The sequence below is a fragment of the Conger conger genome, chromosome 7 (assembly GCF_963514075.1).
Source record: "Conger conger chromosome 7, fConCon1.1, whole genome shotgun sequence".
NCBI classification, from domain to species: domain Eukaryota; kingdom Metazoa; phylum Chordata; class Actinopteri; order Anguilliformes; family Congridae; genus Conger; species Conger conger.
In genome coordinates this window covers 50,938,994-50,960,969 of record NC_083766.1, presented here as the reverse complement: position 1 = coordinate 50,960,969, position 21,976 = coordinate 50,938,994, and the positions used below count along the sequence as shown (strand labels likewise).

General features: G+C 44.3%; 1 protein-coding gene across 1 annotated transcript in view; it reads left to right on the top strand.

Moving 5' to 3' along the window:
• LOC133132165 (SH2B adapter protein 2-like) overlaps positions 1 to 21,976 on the top strand; it is a 31,960-nt gene that overhangs the window by 5,086 nt on the left and 4,898 nt on the right. The window contains exons 2-8 of the mRNA XM_061247397.1: positions 6,711 to 7,562; positions 9,964 to 10,065; positions 11,388 to 11,479; positions 12,165 to 12,265; positions 14,325 to 14,474; positions 15,169 to 15,374; positions 16,361 to 16,532. Of these exons, the coding sequence (XP_061103381.1) occupies positions 6,747 to 7,562; positions 9,964 to 10,065; positions 11,388 to 11,479; positions 12,165 to 12,265; positions 14,325 to 14,474; positions 15,169 to 15,374; positions 16,361 to 16,532 (1,639 nt within the window). The 5' untranslated portion in view covers positions 6,711 to 6,746. The remainder of the gene's footprint in view (positions 1 to 6,710; positions 7,563 to 9,963; positions 10,066 to 11,387; positions 11,480 to 12,164; positions 12,266 to 14,324; positions 14,475 to 15,168; positions 15,375 to 16,360; positions 16,533 to 21,976) is intronic.

Below are 21,976 nucleotides of genomic sequence, written 5' to 3'. Positions count from 1 at the left end.
ATGAGGTATGTCAGATTCACTTTGACTTTAGTGGATCTGTCTGCTTTGGACTGCATTGTTTTTTTAGGACGTTGCATTTTACACCCAATGAGCATCCATGCTGAGATTGTGCCCAATCTTTAGAGGGAAACTCAATGAGACAAAGCTTGTGTGGAAAGCACTGCAGATCAGCATTTTCTCTCCCTTCCTCTCTATAAATCACAGTCCCTCTGTTGCGGTAGATTTTCCTTTATAAAGGACTGTACTGTTTCAGCAGTAACATGGTAACAGGTATTGGAACATCTGTGGAAGTCCTTAAAATAAACTGGGCTGCTGTCGTCAGCATAGGACCGCAGTAACCCGTTAGCATCCTACTGCATCTTCATTAGCATCTTACTGTTTGCTATTGCTGATTCCAATTAAGTGGTTTCAACTCTGGACCAGAGGAGCTATCTTCAGAAGATTATTTATTTAATTATACTTTACAGTGTTCCCTATTTAGGGAAGTATATTATGTAGTTATAAAAATTCATCACTACAGCACTATGATGGGAGGAAATTGATTATAGGTATTGATTATAGATGGATATGAGCGACAAGCCCAATATGTGAATGAAGTTCCCTAACTCGAATGGTAGCATAGCGCTTCAGTACGTGTGTTTTACCCCAGTGGCATGTCCCCACTGGGTACAATGGTCCGCAGGAACAATGGGGTGACAGGCTGTGATTGAGTGCGAGTGGGCAGTACACAGTGTCTTCTTGACTCTTCTTTCTGCGCAGTGTTTTAACAGCAGTCTCACTCCTCAGCACCTTGAGAAATGCACACGTCCACATTTATCGACATCTGCGCCGCGTCGCAAAGCGTTTCCATGACGCATCTTTCATTTTCCGCCGAAGTCGCTGGAAGTTGGCCGGTAAGGTACTTTCAATTGCTTCATATTTAACGCCAGGTTTAAAGTTTCATTTCTTTAAAAATATTAGCTTGGAAATGGAATTCTGTGGGTTTAAAATGTATTTAACCCTGGTATAAAATCCAGGTATGGCCAGCTTGAAGTACCGGCTACCAGCTGTTTCAAAACATTGCTTGAGCTGTTTTTTTCAGCGGGGACAATAAAGAATGCCCTGAGGGAAAAAAAGCTATAAGATGATAAGAGCAATGGGAAATGTTAAATAAACTTTTAAAAAATGCATAGCAGCCATGTATGTAAATAAACACGCATTTGGTTACTCCCTTAGTTTAGAAGAAAAAAAATGAAAATCTGCCATAAAAATTAACTGGAAGGTTACAATTCCTTTAACACCCTTGAACCGTGATATTATAACTATTATGGTTATATTATGGTTAGAGTGAAAATGAGTACTGATACAGGAATAATTTATGTACAGTTTTTGTATGGATTATTCCAGCATTGTGACAGGCCTCTGAGTTGGTATGCACTACGTTTGAAATGGGGGACCTTCTGCGCTCAGAAATGTATTTTTGAGTCCTAACATCCTGTAACTTTCTGTAAGCATATTGCTTTACACAGAGTCTGTCCGTGCGTTTGAAACATGTTGCATTCTGGGTGCTTATTGAAGCCCCCACGAGTGAGAAGATTGAATGAGAGTGCGATAGCCGTATGAAATTGATAACCGTGAGTGAGTTTTATCGCTCTGAGAGGGCGGGCGCCTCCTACACACAGCGACAGCCTGGCGACTGGCCTTTTCCCCGGCACCGCTCTGCTGATTCATGTCTGTGACCCGGCTGAACGCAGGCCACTGCAATATGACCACACTCTTTCCCTTCATCCGTTAGCATCCTTTAGCTTTCATCCTCACCTCCACCACCCTTACCCGCTCCCCGTTCACCGCTCACCCAAATAAAGCTGATGCTGTCCTTGTATTGCTGAGTTTGTGAACCCCATGCTCCCAGAACAATAAACTACCTCCAAGTCCGTAGAATATCTCAGAGATCCGCTTGTTCTGTGAAAGTCGTGCTTGAAACTCGATCATTCTGTTCCCCGAATATGGCTGAGATGACACAAGTGATGTATTCTTAGGTGCCTATCCTTTACATTAGACATTGAGATAGGCGGAGTTTGAGTAGGTGGGGTTTCATTAGCAATTTTTCAAACCTTAAACATTTCGTAGCAACACAATATATACATTAAAGATTTGACATTTCTCAGTTATAGGAAATGTTGTAACAAAGTCTGTAAAATCGATGACATAACCTACTAGATTACTATAACATACTGGAATCAACATGTATAACAGATGTTACCATACAACCACTGTTCCTGACATTTGCAATGTTGAATGAAAACTCCCATTGTATTATAATAAAAATCAGAAGACATGAGATTTCCTCATGGTTTTCCATGTTAGCTACAGATATTGTACAGTATCCCCTACTCAACTGAACCCACCTCTTCAAACTGACTTTAGGGTCTACCAACATCTGGCCGCTTCTCTGTCTTGGTACAATTTGCTGTCTTCAGCTATATCGTCAATATAAAAATATATTTCACATGAGGGAAACAAGATTATGATTCTGACTGGAGTTGAGAAACACTGCGAAAATGATTTTATTGTAGTCATTTTAGCATTGAAGGGCTGTGGTTTTGCCCAGCGGAGAGATTAAGTATCATTCATAGCATATACTACTATGAAGAAACTTTCTGTCAAACGTGTGAAAACGTTTTTATATCATAACAAACAAAAAAAAGCAACTGCTGTGTCAATGTGGCTGTTTCACCAGATGCCTTTTTTGCATTTGTATTTGAATTTGATCCCGACGCTGGTGTTGTGTTGCACGCTCAGCTGGCGTGGAGCTGGATGTAGCTGCATATCTAAACAGGAGCTGTGCCTGAACCACAGCAGATTAATTACTGACATTACTTACAGTCTGAGGGCTCCGGTGTGCACTAAACCCGTCTGGCATGTTCCCCGTTCCCCATGTTTTCCAAAATGACAGCAAAGCCGTTTTTTGCGAGGAAAATTCCAGGAACCCAGAAGAGAGGTTTGCGTGGGGGGATTATTTCCACTAGGCCTCGACTTGTCCTACTGTGAAGTTTTTTCTTCTTTTTTTTTTGCATTTAAATCTTTAATATTTCTTGACGGGAGCAGCCATTAAATTCCAATCAGCCCAGAAATGTTCGCCTTTCCGGCTGTAAAAGGCAACCAGCCAAGTGCTCACACTTGACGTTAAGTTGTCAAATAGCAGGCAGCTGTCCAAAGTGATTATCTCTTCTCATCTGGGAAAAATTAATTGGTGAGCCACTTCAAAAAAAATATGCTAATACTCCCCCAAATTTAAAATATGCCTCTATTTCAAAGGCTGACTGTGCACATTCAGGTAAATGTGCCCCGTGGTTGGAGTTTAAAACGCTGTAACCTGCTGGAATCGGATGTGCCAGATTGGTTACGTTCTCAGCTCATGACAGCTGGCATCCTCTGCCGTTAGCGAGGTGTAACTGAGAACGACAGAGACACGGACCTGACAGTGCTGGAGGGCCCGTCCCAACCCAATGAGCAAAAGCCCGAATCTAGACGTCTAGAGGTGTGGAAATCTAGGTTGAGAGACACGGTTAACCACAGTATAAGGTTTTATCCTGGATGTAGCCTGGCTATGTCCTGATTTACTAAGACCTTTAGCATGTGCAAGGCCTTTTAGCACATGCAAAAACTAACAACACGAGCAGTTATTGGTGTGAAACAAATACCGTGACCAATTATTGGGCATGTTATTGGTTTTGTGTGTGCTAACAGATTTTCCCTGTGCTAAACCTCAACTCAATCTAGGCCCCTACTCCACTAGTAAACTTTTACTTTTCAACCAAATTTAGGCAGGTTTTGAGCACCTAGACAGCGTTTCGCTGACTTTTCACCACAAAAATGTTTACTGAGAAGTGAGAACGCTAGCAGGCTTTGAAATTTTGGGATGATAGGGGGAGGCCTGTTCTCCCTGCGGTTTCTCCTTGTAGCGCTCGATTACCCTTTCCAAAATCTTTTCATATATCTAAAGACTGAATATAACTGCACATTTTCTTTTCATGACACAAGATGTATCCTACCCCAAAACAAGTGTTGGAAATATTATGTTGGAAATGTCATTCATTATATAAACTTGTATGGTAATATAACCACATATCAGAACAGTCATAATCCATATAAACAATGTGGAAGTATATGGTTATATCAAGCCACTCACCCACTGACATTTGTATGCATTTATGAAGTTAATAAACACATTTTTATTTTTATTATCTTTGAGACATTTGTTCCACAATTGTTCATCAGTCTTGAAATTGTTTATCAGTCTCGAAAATGAGTGCCAAGAGGAGGATGGAGTATCCAAGCGTGTGTAAACAATTATTTCATGATGTTAGTAAGATTGGTGCCAACCAATGAACATCAGCCTATGTAATTAAGAATTGTAGAATCATTGTGGCGCGGTGAAAAGAGACACCTGTTGGGAGGAAATAAGCCGGTTTGGAGACTGTATAAAGCCTGTCTGTAACTGAACGGATTTTGGGTCACTGCAGGGACACCACGACTTTATGATCTACAATTGAAGAATGAAGTCTGATATTCTGGAAGATTCTGCCTCATCCTCTTTATTGAAAATCTTAAAGAAATTCTCCACAAAGTCTGGAAAATCTTTTTGATTGGAAAACCACGACACAAGGCGGTAGATATTTGACGTGGATGGAACGTTCTACTTTGGCCTGTAATAAAAATAACTAAATTTTGTCCTTAAAAGCCAGTTTGAGTGAAATGAGAATCATGATGCTGCTGATTAAGCCATAAATATTGCTGTGGTTTTCATCGATCTGCCTAACCAGTTAGCACAAAGTGGCTTTAACACTATGTACCTGTCAGTCTCCAGCATAATCTGCCTCTTAATGAAAATGGCATCAGGGAGGCGTACCATTTATCTCGTCAAGCTGCTTCATAGATTATCGTTCATCTAGAGGGCTGTTTCCTCCAGCCTATCCCAGCATTTCTTGTCCAATCAGGCACCTGCTGCACATCAGGAGCAAGCGTGTTTGTGTGTGTGTGTGTGTGTGTGTGTGTGTGTGTGACTATGAGTGTGTGTGTGTGAGAGTGTGTGTGACTATGAGTGTGTGTGAGTGTGTCTGTGAGTGTATGTGTGTGAGTGTGTGTGAGTGAGTGTGTGTGTGTGTCTGTGAGTATGTTGTGTATGTGTGTGCCTGTGAGTATGTTGTGTGTGTGTGAGTGAGTATGTGTGTGTATGTGTCTGTGTGTGTGAGTATGTATGTGTGTCTGTAAGTATGTTGTGTGTGTGTGTGTGTGTGTGTGTGTGTGAGAGTGTGTCTGTGAGTATGTTGTGTGTGTGAGTGTGTCTGTGTGTGTCTGTGAGCATGTTGCGTGTGTGTCTGTGAGTATATTGTTTGTGTGAGTATATTGTGTGTGTGTGTGTGTCTGTGAGTATGTTGTGTGTGTGAGTGTGAGTATATTGTATGTGAGTGTGTGTGTGTGTGTGTGTCTGTGAGTATGTTGTGTGTGTGAGTATATTGTGTGTGTGTGTGTGTTATTTGTGCACTGACATTCACTTTAAATCACAGCAGGTTGTCTCCTCGGTTCGCGCACCTGCCCTACCCCTGGGTGTAACTGATGTGCTGGCATGATGCAGGGAAAAATCCATTCTTCTTTATTCACAGCTACTGTGTCACTCTGGAGCCACAATGGCCTCCCTGTCTTCGGGGTCGCACCACAGACCACAATGAGCGTTTCTCTCTGACACAATGCGGCTTGGCACGGCCCGAGTCTCCGCATGCGGTGGGAGGCCTGGAGGAGCCTGTGGAAACTGGCACAGCGCGGGGCTGAGAGGCTGTCTCTGTGCTTACAGCTGAACACTTTCTCAGATTGTTATGCTGCGCTGTTGTTGTAAACACAAAGAGGAAGCGTGCGTTTTTTTCTCCTCTGCTCTCCAAAAGACGTCTATACTGATTGAAAATGAGCCAAACATCGCGAATGTGAATATACACTGTCTTGTATGCAGTACCTCAAAATGCAGTTTTAATTTTGCTCTTTTGATTCACTGAAATTCAACATATAATTAATATTAGACAGTCTGAGAGGCCTCGGAAATGGGTGCTGTCATTGTCCCTCTGTCTGTCCAGTGGGAGGGAGGCTAGGTTGGGGGGTGTTGGGTTGGAGAGTGTGTGAGCAGGCTGGATTTTGGGGGGGACAGGAGGTGAGGATGGTGTTTCTGTTTGGGATACTCAGAAGTAATAATAGGTATATTAAGAAGTAGTATAAGTGGCAAGCCAAGAGTCAAAGCGCAAATCCAAAGTACAAAGTAAGAAAATAATACCTGCACACTGCTATTAATGCTCCCTGTAGATATATGTCATAAAGAGTCTGTCTTGCTCACTTTAATAAATGTGCAGGTATCATTTCCTTTGAATATTCAGAAGTACACCTTGGTTAAACGATGAGTAACATGAAAGTAAAGGAGAAGGTGGTTGGTCCCAGAATTTATGTTGTCCCATGGATTGCTCCTTACGTTCCAACACTCCTGCCTATAACTCTTAATTAATTAATTGATTGAGGCTAAGATAAGGACCAAATAATAAATAAATAAATAAATAAATAAATATACGACCAACAATATTTTTTATTCAGCGTGGGCAATTGGAAATGGTTTTTTACTTAGGATGAAAATCAAAATCAATAAACATAAAAAGCGACGAGTAACCCGGCTCTCCGCTTGCTCCCCGCAGCCCCCGCTCCCCCCCCAGCGGTGGAATGGAGCAGCCATGAATGGGGAGGCCCGCCCCAGCAGCCCGGACCCGTCCTGCGGCCCCCTGCCCGACTGGCGGGAGTTCTGCGAGCTGCACGCCCGCGCGGGCGCCTCCGACTTCGCCGACAAGTTCCGGCGCTTCGTGCGCGAGAACCCCAGCTACGACTCGCCGGGCGCCGACGTCTCCTTCTCCCGCCACTTCGCCCGCCACTTCCTGGAGTGCTTCTCGGCGGCGCTCAGCCAGACCCACGCCCCCGCCATCGTGCCCTTCGCCGGGCTCCAGAGCTGCCCGCTCCCCTACGGCCACGACCTCTACCTGCGGCGGCGTGGCGCGGGGGCGTCCAGCGAGTCCCTGGACAGCGTGGACAGCGGCACGGCCAACGGCAGCCCCCGGGCGCCCGCCGCCTGCAAGGCGGCCGCGCTCGGACACTCGCGGAGCTCCGAGGACGTCTCGGCCGCCAGGCTCAACCCCAAAGCGCGCTTCAAGAAGGGCTTCTCGCTGCGCAACATGAGTCTGTGCGTGGTGGACGGCGTGAAGGAGATCTGGCACCGCCGGGCCTCGCCCGAACCCGACGCCGGGCGCAAGGCCAACGGCGAGCTGGCGGACCGCTGGACCCACCGCCTGCGGCTCTCCAGGGCCTCGCAGGGCCACAAGGCCGAGCTGCTGGAGGTGCAGCGGGAGGGCGCCCTGCGCTACATGGTGGCCGACGACACCACCTGCATGGGAAGCTCCCAGTGGCAGAAGTGCCGGCTGCTGCTGAGGAAGGTGGGGGGGCCGCCGCCGCGGGCTGAGGGCGAGCGCTTCCTGCTGGAGTTCTACGTGCCCCCCAAGGTGGGTCCAAAAAATGGGGGGGGGGGGGGTCGTCTCGATGGGACCTCATTCTGGGAGGTGTGAATGTGCGAGACGGGTCTTATGCGCGTGTGTAAAGGTTTGGTGCCGCTTTAGTTCTATTGCTGACCTTACAAAGAGTCACCTGGATTGAAACGGGACCTCGTCCTGGGAGGTGTGATTGATGAGATGATGTGTCTTATCCACGCTCATAAAATTGTACCCCTCGCCAGTGACACACAATTCATTTGTACCTTTTTTGCTTCTTAAAAGTACTTATTAGTACCCAAATGATTATTATTATTGCATTCTTGTACTTTCACGGTACATTTCTGAAATGTGTTCCTTAAAGAACGAAAATGTACCTCTGCTGTACCTTTATTTATGAGAGTGTATGTGTGTAAAGGTTAGGCTGCATTTCACTTCTTTTGCTGACCTTACGAAGATTCACTTGAATTGAAATGTTGGCCATAAAAGGTGTTTTTGGTGCACTGATGGACGCTTTCTAGAACGTGAATACCAGGCAGCTACAATAACTTAATTTGCCATTCATTCACCATTGCCCATCTCAGCCAATAGGGGGGCAGCGATGAATCCCGTACAAGGTGAAATGTGCTTCTCCAAATTTAGAAATAACTGTAAATTAGCCATGTAAATCCTAAATGGCCTGTTTGATCTGGTGCACTGAGAGGCCAGTACAAGGTTTCTGCAGCCTGCAGGTCGAAGCTCAGCGCGTTGAGCGTCGGCGCAGTGTAACGGGATCGCGGGCTGCCGTGGAGGCAGTTTCGGATCTTTTGCGGTTGCGTTCCTCCCCCCCAGTCCAGCTGGAATCGCTCCGGAATGTGGTGTTAAGAGCAGCGGCCAGCATCGCCTCGTGGTCCGGGGGACACCTGAGCCCTCCAGCATTTTGGAAGAGCGTGTCCCCATTGACCCGTACCGCGTGTGGCCATTATTGGAGAAAGCTTTCCTCTACAGTCTCTGATGACTCTCCCCAAAACTGTTGGCCGAGTTTCCAGCACTCTGTTTGTATCTATTTTTAACTTAATTTTTCTGGTATGAAATTTTGTGTGGAAATCGAATTAGCAATAGATATAAAGTGAGTGAGACGTACTACAGGGATGAGCCTTATTGAGTTTGTTAACGTCCTCCAAACTGCCAATCGCATTACCTGTCCTAAATCAGTTTACAGCAGGGCTGCTCTTGGTAAAACTTTAGCCACCGTTCCTAAAAAGTGGCCTCTATTTCCCTTTCAAAGTTAATGCCAGTTCCTGGCAGTCCATGCCAGCAGGATCTCTCGTGTGTCGTACCGGGTTACAGCAGCTGCCCTCTTCACAGCCAACCGCAATTAATAGTACCTCGTTTTTTTCTTCATTACAAACACTTAAGAGATTAATATACGCGTGCTACTATGGATATAGAAAAAAAAACTGTTCTCAGGGGAAGTTGTTCAGAGAACCTGGGCCTCTACTTTGAAAGTTGAAGTGTTGTGGCATAAATGTATTTCTAGATGACCTTATTATAGATATCTCAGTAATGCGAATGTCGTACGTATCATTTAACATGTCGTGTGATATATCGCTTAGCCTTTTCTCATGATATGTCGTTTAGCATTTTATTTGATATATCGTTTAGCATTTCGTAAGATATACTGCGTGACTTAGCATGCAGTGCGGTGAGTTGCCTGTAAAAAGGACTATAAAACTAACCACAAGGAAGCGTGTTCACTTGGGGGTACAGTTCCAGGCACTGGCTTGTAAATGCTAGTTGGGTCTGCCAAAACCCCTCAGGTTATTTTTTTAATAGAAAAATCCAACACATACACCTTGGGGCCTTTTTTGTTACAGTTCATTCAAGTAATTCAAAGAAACAAAGGACATTAATTTTCCCATCCGCGCCGTCCATTCCTCATGAATCTGGCGATGAATAATTCAGAGAGAACAAATCTAAAAACACGGATTCAGAGAGAGCCGGCAGTGCCGTCAAATGTATTTCATTTGGTTATATATTCTATATGTTCTAGAAAGGATTTGCATTGAAATAGTGTCCCGTGAATTAATTATTCGGCTACTGGGTAAATCAAAGCAGAACTGGATGCAGATGATTTCCTATTATTTCCAAGATTATAATTTGAATATGAAAGTAATAGTAGGGGAAGGAATGTATGATTCATCATGCCGAATGACTCAAACTCTGCACAGTCTACCGCACTGATCTTTTCTCAGGATAAAGAATGGCTGTAGTTAAGCACTTCACCACTGATATTAGACTTAATGACCACGCATTAAGTTCCTGGTGATAAAAGAAAGGAAGCACTTAACTCCCAGAATGCATTGGGCTGTTATTGGGTCGGCTGCATTGTCCAATCATGGCTGTGTGTCACATTCATTCTCCCTCCCCCCCCCAGTCCTCCAAACCCAAGGTGAGCGTTCCTCTGTCAGCGGTGGTGGAGGTGAGAACCACGATGCCTCTGGAGATGCCCGACAAGGACAACACCTTTGTGCTCAAGGTATGCCACACTCCCGTTTTACAGACATCGCAGATGGGAAGAGCACAAAACGCAAAAGCGATTAATCTTAGGCACCCATCTGTCTGAGAGTTAGGAGGCCTGCAAGCACCTAATATATATGCATCCTACATATTTTCTTAGGCTCAGGCAGTGAGAGCAGTCGTCTGGCAGCCGGTTCGATCCCACGCTTGGTGTGTCGAAGTGTCCCTGAGCAAAACACCTAACCCCCAAATGCTCCTGACGAGCCGGTTGGTGCCTTGTCTGGCAGCCAATCGCCGTTGGTGTGTGAGTGTGTGTGTGAATGGGTGAATATGAAGCATCAATTGTACAGCGCTTTGGATAAAGGCGCTATATAAATGCCAAACATTTACTAAAACGGGTGTAAACATATAGTAAATGGTGGTGTGTCTGTGTGTGTGTGTGTGTAAGAACAGGGGCGAGATGGTGAATGTGAAGTTGCTGCTTGAAATAGAGCTAGTGGTAGTGACAGCGAGAAAGAGGAATTGTGAATGTGAAATTGCAGCTTGAAAGAAAGATGGAGGCAGAGAGGGAGAGAGAGAGAGTGAGAGAGAGAGAGAGAGAGGGAAAGAGAGAGAGAAAGAGAGGGAGAGAGAGAGAGAGTGAGAGAGAGGGCGAGAGAGTGAGTGAGTGAGAGAGAGAGAGTGAGAGAGAGAGTGAGAGAGAGAGAGTGAGTGAGTGAGAGAGAGAGAGAGAGAGAGTGAGAGAGAGAGAGAGAGTGAGAGAGAGAGAGAGAGTGAGAGAGAGAGGGCGAGAGAGAGAGAGGGCGAGAGAGTGAGTGAGTGAGAGAGTGAGTGAGTGAGAGAGAGAGAGAGTGAGAGAGAGAGGGAGAGAGAGGGCTGTTACTGTGTTTTTTCCCATGGTACACCGTGCAGCCCGCAGCTTAGCTCGCTCTCAATCAACACCTCGCACGGCGCTCTGCGAACGCGCTATTCCCCGCGTGACATCCGTCTGCGTCGTCCTCCTGACCTTTCCGCTCTCCGCCGTTTATAACCGCCGGCTCCCGCGGCCGCGCGGCCTTTCTCCGGGCGAGTTGGCGGAATAGAATCCCGCCGCCGCGGTCTCAAGTGTACCCCGAGTGTTAAACGAGAGACGTGTTACAGTTTCAGCAATTAGAGGGGCGCGGGCCTGATGGGACGAGGTCAGCATTTCACTGGCCTAACGCTGAGCATATGAGGTCATGGCACCAGACCTGTTCTGTACAGCACTGTCTGCAATGGGGAAATCAGGTCATCTATATGATTGTGAGGTGCATTCTGAGCTAATTGCCAAACTGCTGATAGATGTTTTGTTTTCTGTTGCAGGTAGAAAATGGTGAAGAATATATCTTGGAGACCATTGATTCATTGCAGAAACATTCTTGGGTAGCAGATATTCAGGATTGCATTGACCCTGGGTAAGTACACGTACCCTATATGTGGTAGGGTGTTTTATAATTGAACACATATATTATCTCTACTCTCTTCTCCAAGATCTGTAATGTAGTGGGGAAAGTGGTTTTAAAGAACTCCAGAAGACATGCTTAGTCATCCGCAGTCTTTCAGAAAATATTTAATTTCGCACAGCAATTCCCAGAGAATTTGACTGAAGTCAATCTTTTAATGTAGATCGGCGACCATGTTTAAATTGTAATTCCAGCACGGATCACTCAATATGAATGGCAATACCCAAAAGCTGACAGTCTGCATTTTAACTAGGTCTTATTTCTTCTTTTGGGTTGTGTGTCAGTCTGATGCCCTGTGCCTGTCAAGCTAAATGTAACTTCATTGTCCACACTAGGTGGAAATGTATGTGCTGGCTTCACATTACAATATAAATACATTAAGGACATGAACAACAAATCACCACTAACATAATCCCATTCGTATTAAAACATTCAGACAGTCAAATAACAAGATACAATAAAACTGCCTCAGATGTTCAGTTTTCATTACTGTAAGTATGTAGTCACATCCCCTATATATACTGTATAAGAAAGTTGTTAGAATCTTGTGTTATTCTATGACGTCTTTATTGAGCACAATGCAGTGAGCTAACTGCGTTTGGGTGTAACAGATGTGTTGTGTGTGTTGGTGCGGCAGGGACAGCGGAGATGACATCGAGCTCAGCTCCTTCCCCCAGAGCCTACAGCCCAGGGAGTTCCCCATGGTGTCGTCCTGCAGCTGCGAACTCCTGTCCGAGGGTGAGCGGGGTCACCTGACCTTTAAAAAAAGGACCCCTCAGAGCTCTGTAGGATGTGAAGCATTTAAGACCAGCTGAAATAAAAACTAACTTTTCCCTCAATTTAGTCAACTCTTCATGGCCGTGCAATTCTGAACACGTCTTAAAGCGCTTTATTTAGTAGACCTCTGCATCAGCTTGTTAATATTTAATCAGCCAATCACGTGGCAGCAACAAAATGCATTAAAGAATGGTCATGAGGCTCAGTTGTTTTCTAGACCAAATGTCAGAATGGGGAAGAAATGGTCTGAATGTCTCAGAAACTACTGATTTTCATGGACAACAGTCTCTAGAGTTTGCAGAGAATGGTGCAAAAAAAACAAAAAAAACATCCAGTGAGCATCAGTTCTGCAGTTATGACAGAAATTTATTGTTAATGAGAGAAGTCAGAGGAGAAGGGCCCGACTGGTCAGAGCTGACAGGAGCTAACAGTAACGCAAATAACTACACACAACAGTGGTATGCAGAAGAGCATCCCTGAACACACAACACGTCAAACCTCTTTAAGTGGATAGGCAGCAGAAGACCAATAAGTAAAAAAAAAAAAAAAAACAACTAATAAAGTGCTTAGTGAGTGTATATTCCATAACATTAATGAAATTGTAATACTAGTGTGTTTTCACATCAAAGCTCTTTTACATCCGCTTTCTGAAAAAATGTGAATTTAGATACGTCATCGTGCATCAGTGGGCTTGCGTCCCATGAAATGTCTGTCAGTTTTCAGTTCCCCTCCAATCAATATTCTTTCCTGCAGTGGTGCGTATCCTCATTTGTTGTCCGCCTCCTGATTTGACATCAGTCAAATCGATACAAATCCCCCCTACATATTTGTTTCACCTGCGTATGTCATATTGCAGAAGCTAGTGCTGGTCTTATTTCATTTCTTCATTTCAACTTTATTTCAGCTTGTCTTTAATTAATCTGCAATGGCCATGAAGGAAATGTAATGAGAAAAGAAGTCAGATCGGCAACATTTTGCCTGTGAAACTGTTTGTCAGGGTGCGACGTGTCGGATGTCTGGTGGTGTTATTCCTCATTGCGATGATTTGTCGCTTCACTACAGCCTTATCAGAGCTGGGCCGCAGAGCCAGCAGTCAGACCGTGAGTCATGTAGAGGAGTGGTCACGTTAATAGTGGCTCCTGCGTCTCTTACACAGGACAAACAGCCGAAATGCAGGGAAAACACACACATCCTGAGGCCTTTTTTTAAGATTACAACAGGCGATGACCCAGACTTGAACCACAACAAAATAATTGCTCCTGTTTCTTTCAGCCAATCGTCTTTCGGTCAACACATTTGTGTTGTCGATTAATCATAATATTTACACAGCCGTTGGTAGCATTGTGAGACTGAAAGAGAAAGCTATTATTTGGAATGGAAAGTCGAAAAACGAGATGTCAAGCTTGTGTGTCTGCGTGTGTTTGTGTGTGTGTGTGTGTATACTAGCTTACTCACCATGAATAAATTAAAGCAAAAATTGCTCCTAGGGTTTTTAAATAAAATTTCTGCCAATCATATTGAATCCAAGACCTAGAAAACCCTGCAAATGAATTATGACAGAATGGACTTTTTATTACACATAATGGTATTGGGCCAAAACAGATGCTTTTTTACTGTTTACTGTCAGTTCCAATTCCTGTTACATCTGAAACAGGATGTTAAAATGATTATGTGAAGCAAATTATGAATGAGAGCTGCTTATAGGCTTATAGGCTAAATTATTATTATTATTGTGTGACTAAGTTTTTGTTTAACAACGCCAAAATAATAATAATCCTGCTATTCCCGGATTATTATCTCACTTCCATTACAAAAAATATTAATGACAAAATATATTGATGTGTTATTATCGTGGGCAATTTATTTATTGCATATTATGGCAATTAAAAAAGAAAAATCTATGAACAAATGAATTAATGTAAAATGCAGAATTTTAAGTATCCTGTGCTTTAAAGACAGACATAAAGCATTCCCTAGGTCACTGCGGCCGCTGCAGACTGTTTGTCGTTTCCCTGCGCAGGTTTCCATCGAGTGCCTGTGAGCACCACGGGAGCTTCGCTCTACAGCGCCCCCTCTGTCCGCCTCCGGGACTCCCCCTTCAGCGAGCACCCGTCACACATCCCCTTAGAATGCTTCCTGCAGTCGCTGGACACCCCTGCACCTGGAGCAGGTACTGTCACGTCCTCACACGAGTGATGGGCACAGATGCTTTAGAGTCATCAGATACTCAACTCTTGTTAGGGTTGGCAGCTCTGTGTCAATACAACACACTGCAGTTTGATCCATGACCAAGTGCAATATTGTACAGTAGCAATGGATGCTCTGTATGGCAGTGCTGTCAGCACCATTAGCTACTGTCACCAATGGGGACATTGTGTAGTTAAGAAACAGAGAGAACTGAAGGAGTGTAGGGGCTGAGTATCTGATGTGTATCTGGTGAATCTAAAGAATCTGTGGTATCGGACTTTGCCTATAGATTATTACATTGAAATGATATTATAATAAAATTAATAGAATTATAATAGTGTGAATATAGTATGGATATGTAATCAACTAAAAAAGGAACGATTTGGTAACGAATATGTAACATTAAAATATTATAACCAATGGGGGAATGTTTTAAGGGGAAAGAAAACGGTTAAATATTCTGTTTGAAAATATTTGTTGAATAAAAAAAACATTTGATCACAAAAAAATATACATTATAACAAATTATTTTAGATCATGTTTTTGGTGTCTAACCGGGCCTTAGCCGGTCATGGCGATGGAGCAGAGGAGACAAAGGCGAGCATTGCTCTATTGCCGTTACCTTATGTCATGTTACGTCATGTCATGTCATGTCATGTTATGTCATGTTCCCTCAGCCGGTCATGGCGATGGAGCAGAGGAGACGGAGGCTGACGCCGGTCTGGGCGGATACCCCTGGTTCCACGGCACGCTCTCGCGGGTTCGGGCGGCCCAGCTGGTCCTGGCGGGCGGGGCCCGGAGCCACGGCCTCTTCGTGATCCGGCAGAGCGAGACGCGGCCGGGAGAGTTCGTCCTCACCTTCAACTTCCAGGGCAAGGCCAAGGTGAGCGGCCATGTTTACTGAGCTTTTAATCCTGTGAAGAGTAGGATTATTGGAATGTTTTTTCTGAATTCCAAGTTGGTGCTTTTTTTAACTCCAATTACCAGTAGCATTAGTATTTATTCAACCCTCTTATTCAAGATCTTGCCTTAAAGGGTTGAATAAATCATTGGCTTTTTTAAAATCATTTTTACCATTGCAGAACAGCTGAACCTCTTGACCACATCTACATGCGTTTATGCATTTCATTGCTGCCACATGATTGGCTGATTAACTATTTGCATTAACAAGCTTGTGTATAGGTGTACCTAATAAAGTGATTACTGAGTGTAGCTAAATGTCTGTTTAAATTAAATAAACATTGTGAATTTAGGCTCATAGTCATTGTTTGATTTGATGTACAATTTCACACAACTGTGCCAATACTTCTGCATCTAACTGGAGGTCTTAATTGCTTTCTGAGGTTTTCGTACAACCTTCTGATAATTATTTATATTGGATATGTTACTTATGTTACCACGAAAACGACAGCACATGTCCGGCTGGCACAAGCCCCCCCGTATGTAGGATGAGAGTAACGCAGTCCCTGCACCCCGTTGGCCCACAACCAAGAAGTAAAATACTCCTTCCTTCTCCCGTGTCGGCCTCAGCGCTGCATGGTGATTTTGAGTATTTCCGTCGAGCGCTCTAAGGGGTCGTGTGTTGTAAGCAGAAGCCTCGCAGGGTTCCGGTGAGTCAGCCGTTTCTGGGGCTGGCGTTCACACGTCTCCACCGGTGGAATTTTCCCACAGTGCTTTGCGGCCCTCACGGTGCATATATCAGCTTTACGAGAGAGAGCCGTCTGGGCGCGTTGTCGCGGTTACGCAGCAGAAGCTGGTGTGATACGGACTGACGCCGCTTCTGAGACGCGTAGGTGATAATAACCTTGGTAACCATGCCTCCAGCCAGCCGGTGTGTAATCCAGCCCCCCCTCCGTCTCCCGCCGACAGCACCTGCGGCTGTCTGTGAACGACAGCGGGCAGTGCCACGTGCACCACCTGTGGTTCCAGACGGTGCCGGACATGCTGCAGCACTTCCACACGCACCCCATCCCGCTGGAGTCCGGAGGCTCCGCCGACATCACGCTGCGCAGCTACGTCCAGGCCCCGCCGCCCCCGCCAGGTACCGCACCTCTGCCCACGCCTCCCTCACCCCCACCCCCTGCAACAGACACAACACCAACCACCAGCACTCTGAATCACACACACATCACACAACCAGCACTCTGAATCACACACAATCACACAACCAGCACTCTGAATCACACACACATCACACAACCAGCACTCTGAATCACACACACATCACACAACCAGCACTCTGAATCACACACACATCACACAACCAGCACTCTGAATCACACACAATCACACAACCAGCACTCTGAATCACACACACATCACACAACCAGCACTCTGAATCACACACACATCACACAACCAGCACTCTGAATCACACACACATCACACAACCAGCACTCTGAATCACACACACATCACACCACCAGCACTCTGAATCACACACACATCACACAACCAGCACTCTGAATCACACACACATCACACCACCAGCACTCTGAATCACACACACATCACACCACCAGCACTCTGAATCACACACACATCACACAACCAGCACTCTGAATCACATACATCACAAAACCAGTACATGTGCACACACACACACACACACACACACACATACGTACATACACACACGCAGACACACACACTCACACTCACGCAGACACACACTCTCTCTCACACACACACACACACACACACGTACATACACACACACACGCACACTCACACACGCAGACACACACACACTCACACACACACACGCAGACACAGACACTCACACTCACGCAGACACACACTCTCACACACACACACACATACACACACACACGCTCACACACACACACCCACACACACAGGCACACACAATCATAACCTCATCATCACAAACCCGCACACTCTCAAGCATATCATTCAGAAATCATAAACAATACCAGGAAGAAAGGATCTGTTTTATTTCCCCTTCTCCCCATCAGTTTAAGGCCTGTCAGTTCTTGTCTATCGATGTCTGCCCCCTCTGGTTGTTTAGTCTAGTCTTCTATCTATGTCTGCCTATGACCCTCCCCCCATCACCAATATTAATCTGTATCTTTCTTTGTTGTCGTCTTGCTTTACAACAGTTTGTTTGCTGACTTTGGGTTTAGATTTTGTGATACCCTTCCCTCTCAGAGGCTTCAGAGAAATGTTTTGTAAATTATAATTGCAAATAAAATAAAGCTGACCTCCAAAAAGGGGTGGTGGTGGCAGGAAGTCAAAACAAAAAAACACGGGGAAATCACAGCCATCGCTGTGAATGACATCCGTCAGTGTGAACCATGACTGTGAACTACAGCTGGTGATGTGAGTGACGATTAAGGAACTGGACTGATAACTGAGAAGTTACAGGTTCAGTTCCTTTGTGTGGCACTGTCGTGGTGTCCTTCTGCAAAGAACTTATCCTGAGTTGTGATTCAAAGTGCTACAAGCCAGCTAAATAAAAGAGGACTAAAATACAGTACTGTGCAGAAGTCTTAGACACCCTAGACTTTATTATATATATGTTTATTTTTTTGTGTGTGTTAGTATAAAAGAACACATTTGAGATTTCCAAATATTCATTTTCCAAAAGATTTAATTTTAATTTTAAAAAGTAACATATTACTGTAAGCAATTTACTACTTTTTATATAAAACTTGATCAAGGCTGTCTGAGATCAGAAGCAAGGAGCCAACCAAAGTCTGCAGAAGAACTGTGGCAAGTTCTCCAAGATGCTTGGAACAACCTCCCTGCTGATTGTCTTATAGAACTGCAGGACAGTGTTGGCTATCTCAGAGAAGTTTTAACGCTGAAGGGTGGTCACAAAAAATATTGATTTGATTCAGTTTTTAACTATTCTGCCAAATTACTAAAATGTAATGTGAAATGTATAGTACGTTTATTTAGGACCTTTCATTTAATAATTTTTGAAAGAATCTTATCTGTACAGAATGTTATACAGGTGCCTAAGATTTTTGCACAGTACTGTATGTGCTCAACAGCCAGGACAATCAGACTGTAGTGAAAGACCCTTTACCCGGACAACTTCACGGGGACTAGCCAGAAAATAAGGAATGCTGGAGCTCTCAGAGCTCAAAGCAAGACCCACTGTTTAATGGAATAGGGGAGATTGACATTTCTACAGTACATCTACAGCTTCTTTCTCAGAGTCCTAAAATGGATAAGGCCCTCTGAGGAAGGAATCAAAGACGTCAAAATGTCTGTTTTTCACTGTTATCCCAAACTGTTTCAGTAAGCATCCAGCTGTACAAATAAACTAAATGTAAAAATGTTAGGCTTTACGAATGCTCTGGATCAGGGTGTCTGCTACACAAATAAATACAAAATATGTGTCAAATAATTAATGTGATTCACATCGGGAATGTGAAAAAGTCAAATATACTGTAAATAGTATGACGACCACCAGCTATTGGCCCAGACAGGAGAATCCTCCCTAATTATGATTTAATAGACATATTTACATTCAGGGGAAGTGCCTCTATAATATCTCACTGTCTATAAATGAATTTAGCTGGCTGAAAAATGACTTCAATCAATGGCCAAGATTCAATACTGCCATATTGTGATTTGCCTTTAGCTCCGAATAACACATTTTAGCAAGTGACACATTTGGAGTTGCCAGCTGCTGAAAGTACCAGAAATGTTCTATAAATAATATAGAAATATAACACTTGATTAGATCTGTTATTCAAAGTTGAGGACAAACCATCTTGAAGTTAATTTGAACTGAGATCTGGTTTATTTAGAAGCATAGCTGTGAAACCAGAAATATCAGAATTCTTGGATATTTTACACCTCAGCTGAAGCCCAGGTCTGCTGACAATTATCATGTAACAGCAGTGACCTATAATACCTGACGGACAGGCCAGTCATAATGTGATTTCGCAATTAAGGTTCTGCCATGTTTCATCCTTCGGACAAGACTCCACACTCTTCACTGATTGGTGAAGATTTTACAGTTCAAATTCCACACTGGTCGTCTAAAATGGCCGCCAGACCACTCCATCCTTTAGGGCTTATTTTATACTAATCCCCTTGCATTCCCTACCTGCCTTCTGTTCCCAAACATCACTGTAAATAAGAAATGGGATTTCAGATGGTCTTCCTGCTTAAATAAAGGTCAATGCAGTTAGTCATATTCACCTTTATTAATAAGTAAATCATTATTTACTTTAAAACAAGTAGCATTTTGAAATGTCGTGTGACAATGAAACTGATGTTATGCAATGAGCTCTATAATTTTTGACAGACATTTTTTTCTCAATTTGGCTCTGTACTCCACAATTTCAGATTTATAATGAGGATGGAGTGCTGTACTTTCTGCACAGTGAAACCAAAATCTATAAAAAATTACTAGGTGTGGGACAATACACTCAACTCACGATACAATACGATACACAAAATTGGTTTCACGGCACGATATGGTCATGATATTAAAAATTACGTTCAGATTAAGACAGTGTATAATTGAATGAGATTACTTATTTATTCCTGAGGCAAAAAACATTGTCATCCTAGTAATTTTTTTGCCTCAGGATTAAACAAGTAATCTTGTTCAATTCTACATTGTCTTCATCTGAACTTCATTTCAAACATATGTGGTCCAAGCCGTCTTTCACTCACGGCTATGTCCATATTCCTTGCGTTGCCTGTAACAGCAGTGGTATGACACGACTTTTCCCGCTTCCATTCTCAAACAGCTTTGAGCACTTCCTCTATGTTCGCTGTGGTATGAGAGATGAATAGTGGACATTTTCCTGTCATCATTTTTGGGGTGGGCTGTGATTGTGATGTTGGACTAGGTGGCTCGGGAGGCCCAGCCGTCGGTCGATAGCGAGATTTAGTTGGCAGCATTCAACCTCTGAGTCACTTTTGTTGGAACTACGTTACGACTAAAATGTGCGCTCCAAAGTGTTAATTAGCTTCTGAAATCCTTTGTTCCTAACAACTGAAAACGGTGTTAGGTTATGAGTCATATAAACGCCTATGCTTTTGCTGATTTATTTTACTCGTGCACTTGATTGGAATAAAGGTGTTGCAAATGTTTGACGTAAAGTTGTTTGTCCCTTGGCTAATTAGAAAATATGTGGTTATATCTATATTGTCACGTTTTTGCATTGCGATATATCGTGTCGCGATATTTCTTCCCACCCCTAAAAATGACCCTTTCATAAAAGCTGAAAATCTGCAACCACATATAAATTGTTTGATTACAAATCCGAAATTGTGGATTACAGATCCAAATCAATAAAAAATATGTTTTTGTCCCAAGAAAAATGGAGCTCACTGCACAGTATATGCTGTTAAAACTGTCCTATGTACTGTTCTATACATGCATTTCAAAGGCTTTAAAGCCACGTCATAAACCAACTCCTGATCCACTGCTCTTATTGTGACCTGCATTTCACCTCAGGATTCGATTGCTTTGACATGGCAAGCTTTGACATTTGTCGGCCTTTTATCCCCGGAGGTGTTAAGGGGGTTTTAAAGCGCAGCGCAGGGGTTGACTGTGCACCGCTTTAAAAGCGGATTTCAGAGGGTTTTTCTTCCACAGAGGGGCGGAAACGCAGAAATGCAATAATCCAGCTTGCGCGGCTCGACCCCTCCCCTGACCCCAGCCCACACGCCCCTGTGGAAGGGGGTGAATGGGTCCTGTTGCTGGAGAACAGAGTGGTGATTCTGTAAGGGAGGACGCAGATGCGGAGGGGTTGCTGCGGGGCGGGGTTTCTGGGTTACCGAGGGGGGGCGGTTTCAGCCCCAGCTGAATCCTGAATCACAGCACCCCTCTGTTCCCCTGCCCCAGGACCCCTCTGGCCTTCCGCTCTTTACTCTGGGCGAATAAGCTGTTTACACTGCTGCACAAAGGCAGTGGAACACCAGGGGCCCACCAGGGTGACCAACCAAACTTTTCTTGGGACAGTCCCGCGTTTTTAACGATTTGTCTGACGTCCTGCGACAAATGAGAATGCCCTACAATTCAGTAAGCTTAAGTATGTTAAACGTATGAATTCTTATTGTTTTGTCGAGTTATAAATCACCAATCCATTCATTCTGGCCGGGCGCACCCTCTCCGAGTTCCCGTGTTTGCGTGGGTTTACTCCGGGTACTCCAGTTTCCTCCCACACTCTAAGACATGTCAGGTTAGGCGAACCCCTCGCGTTGCCCTTGACCAAGGCAGTGGCCTCAGAACTGGAGTTTCTCCCCGGGCGCCTCACTGTGGCTGCCCACTGCTCCTAAGTAACTCAGATACTTGAGGGAAAATTACCCCTCTAGGTTTAAAAAGTATGTCTTTCTTTCTCCGATTCACCGCAAGTAGCCTAGCCTACACAGCCTGTCACATTGCATCTCCCTTGTTCCTCTCACTGGGAGAGAGACTCACTGCTGTTTGCTGCAAAATCGACATGCTGTCCTGCATTTAGATCATATGGATTTTGCCCCCCTAGGCCC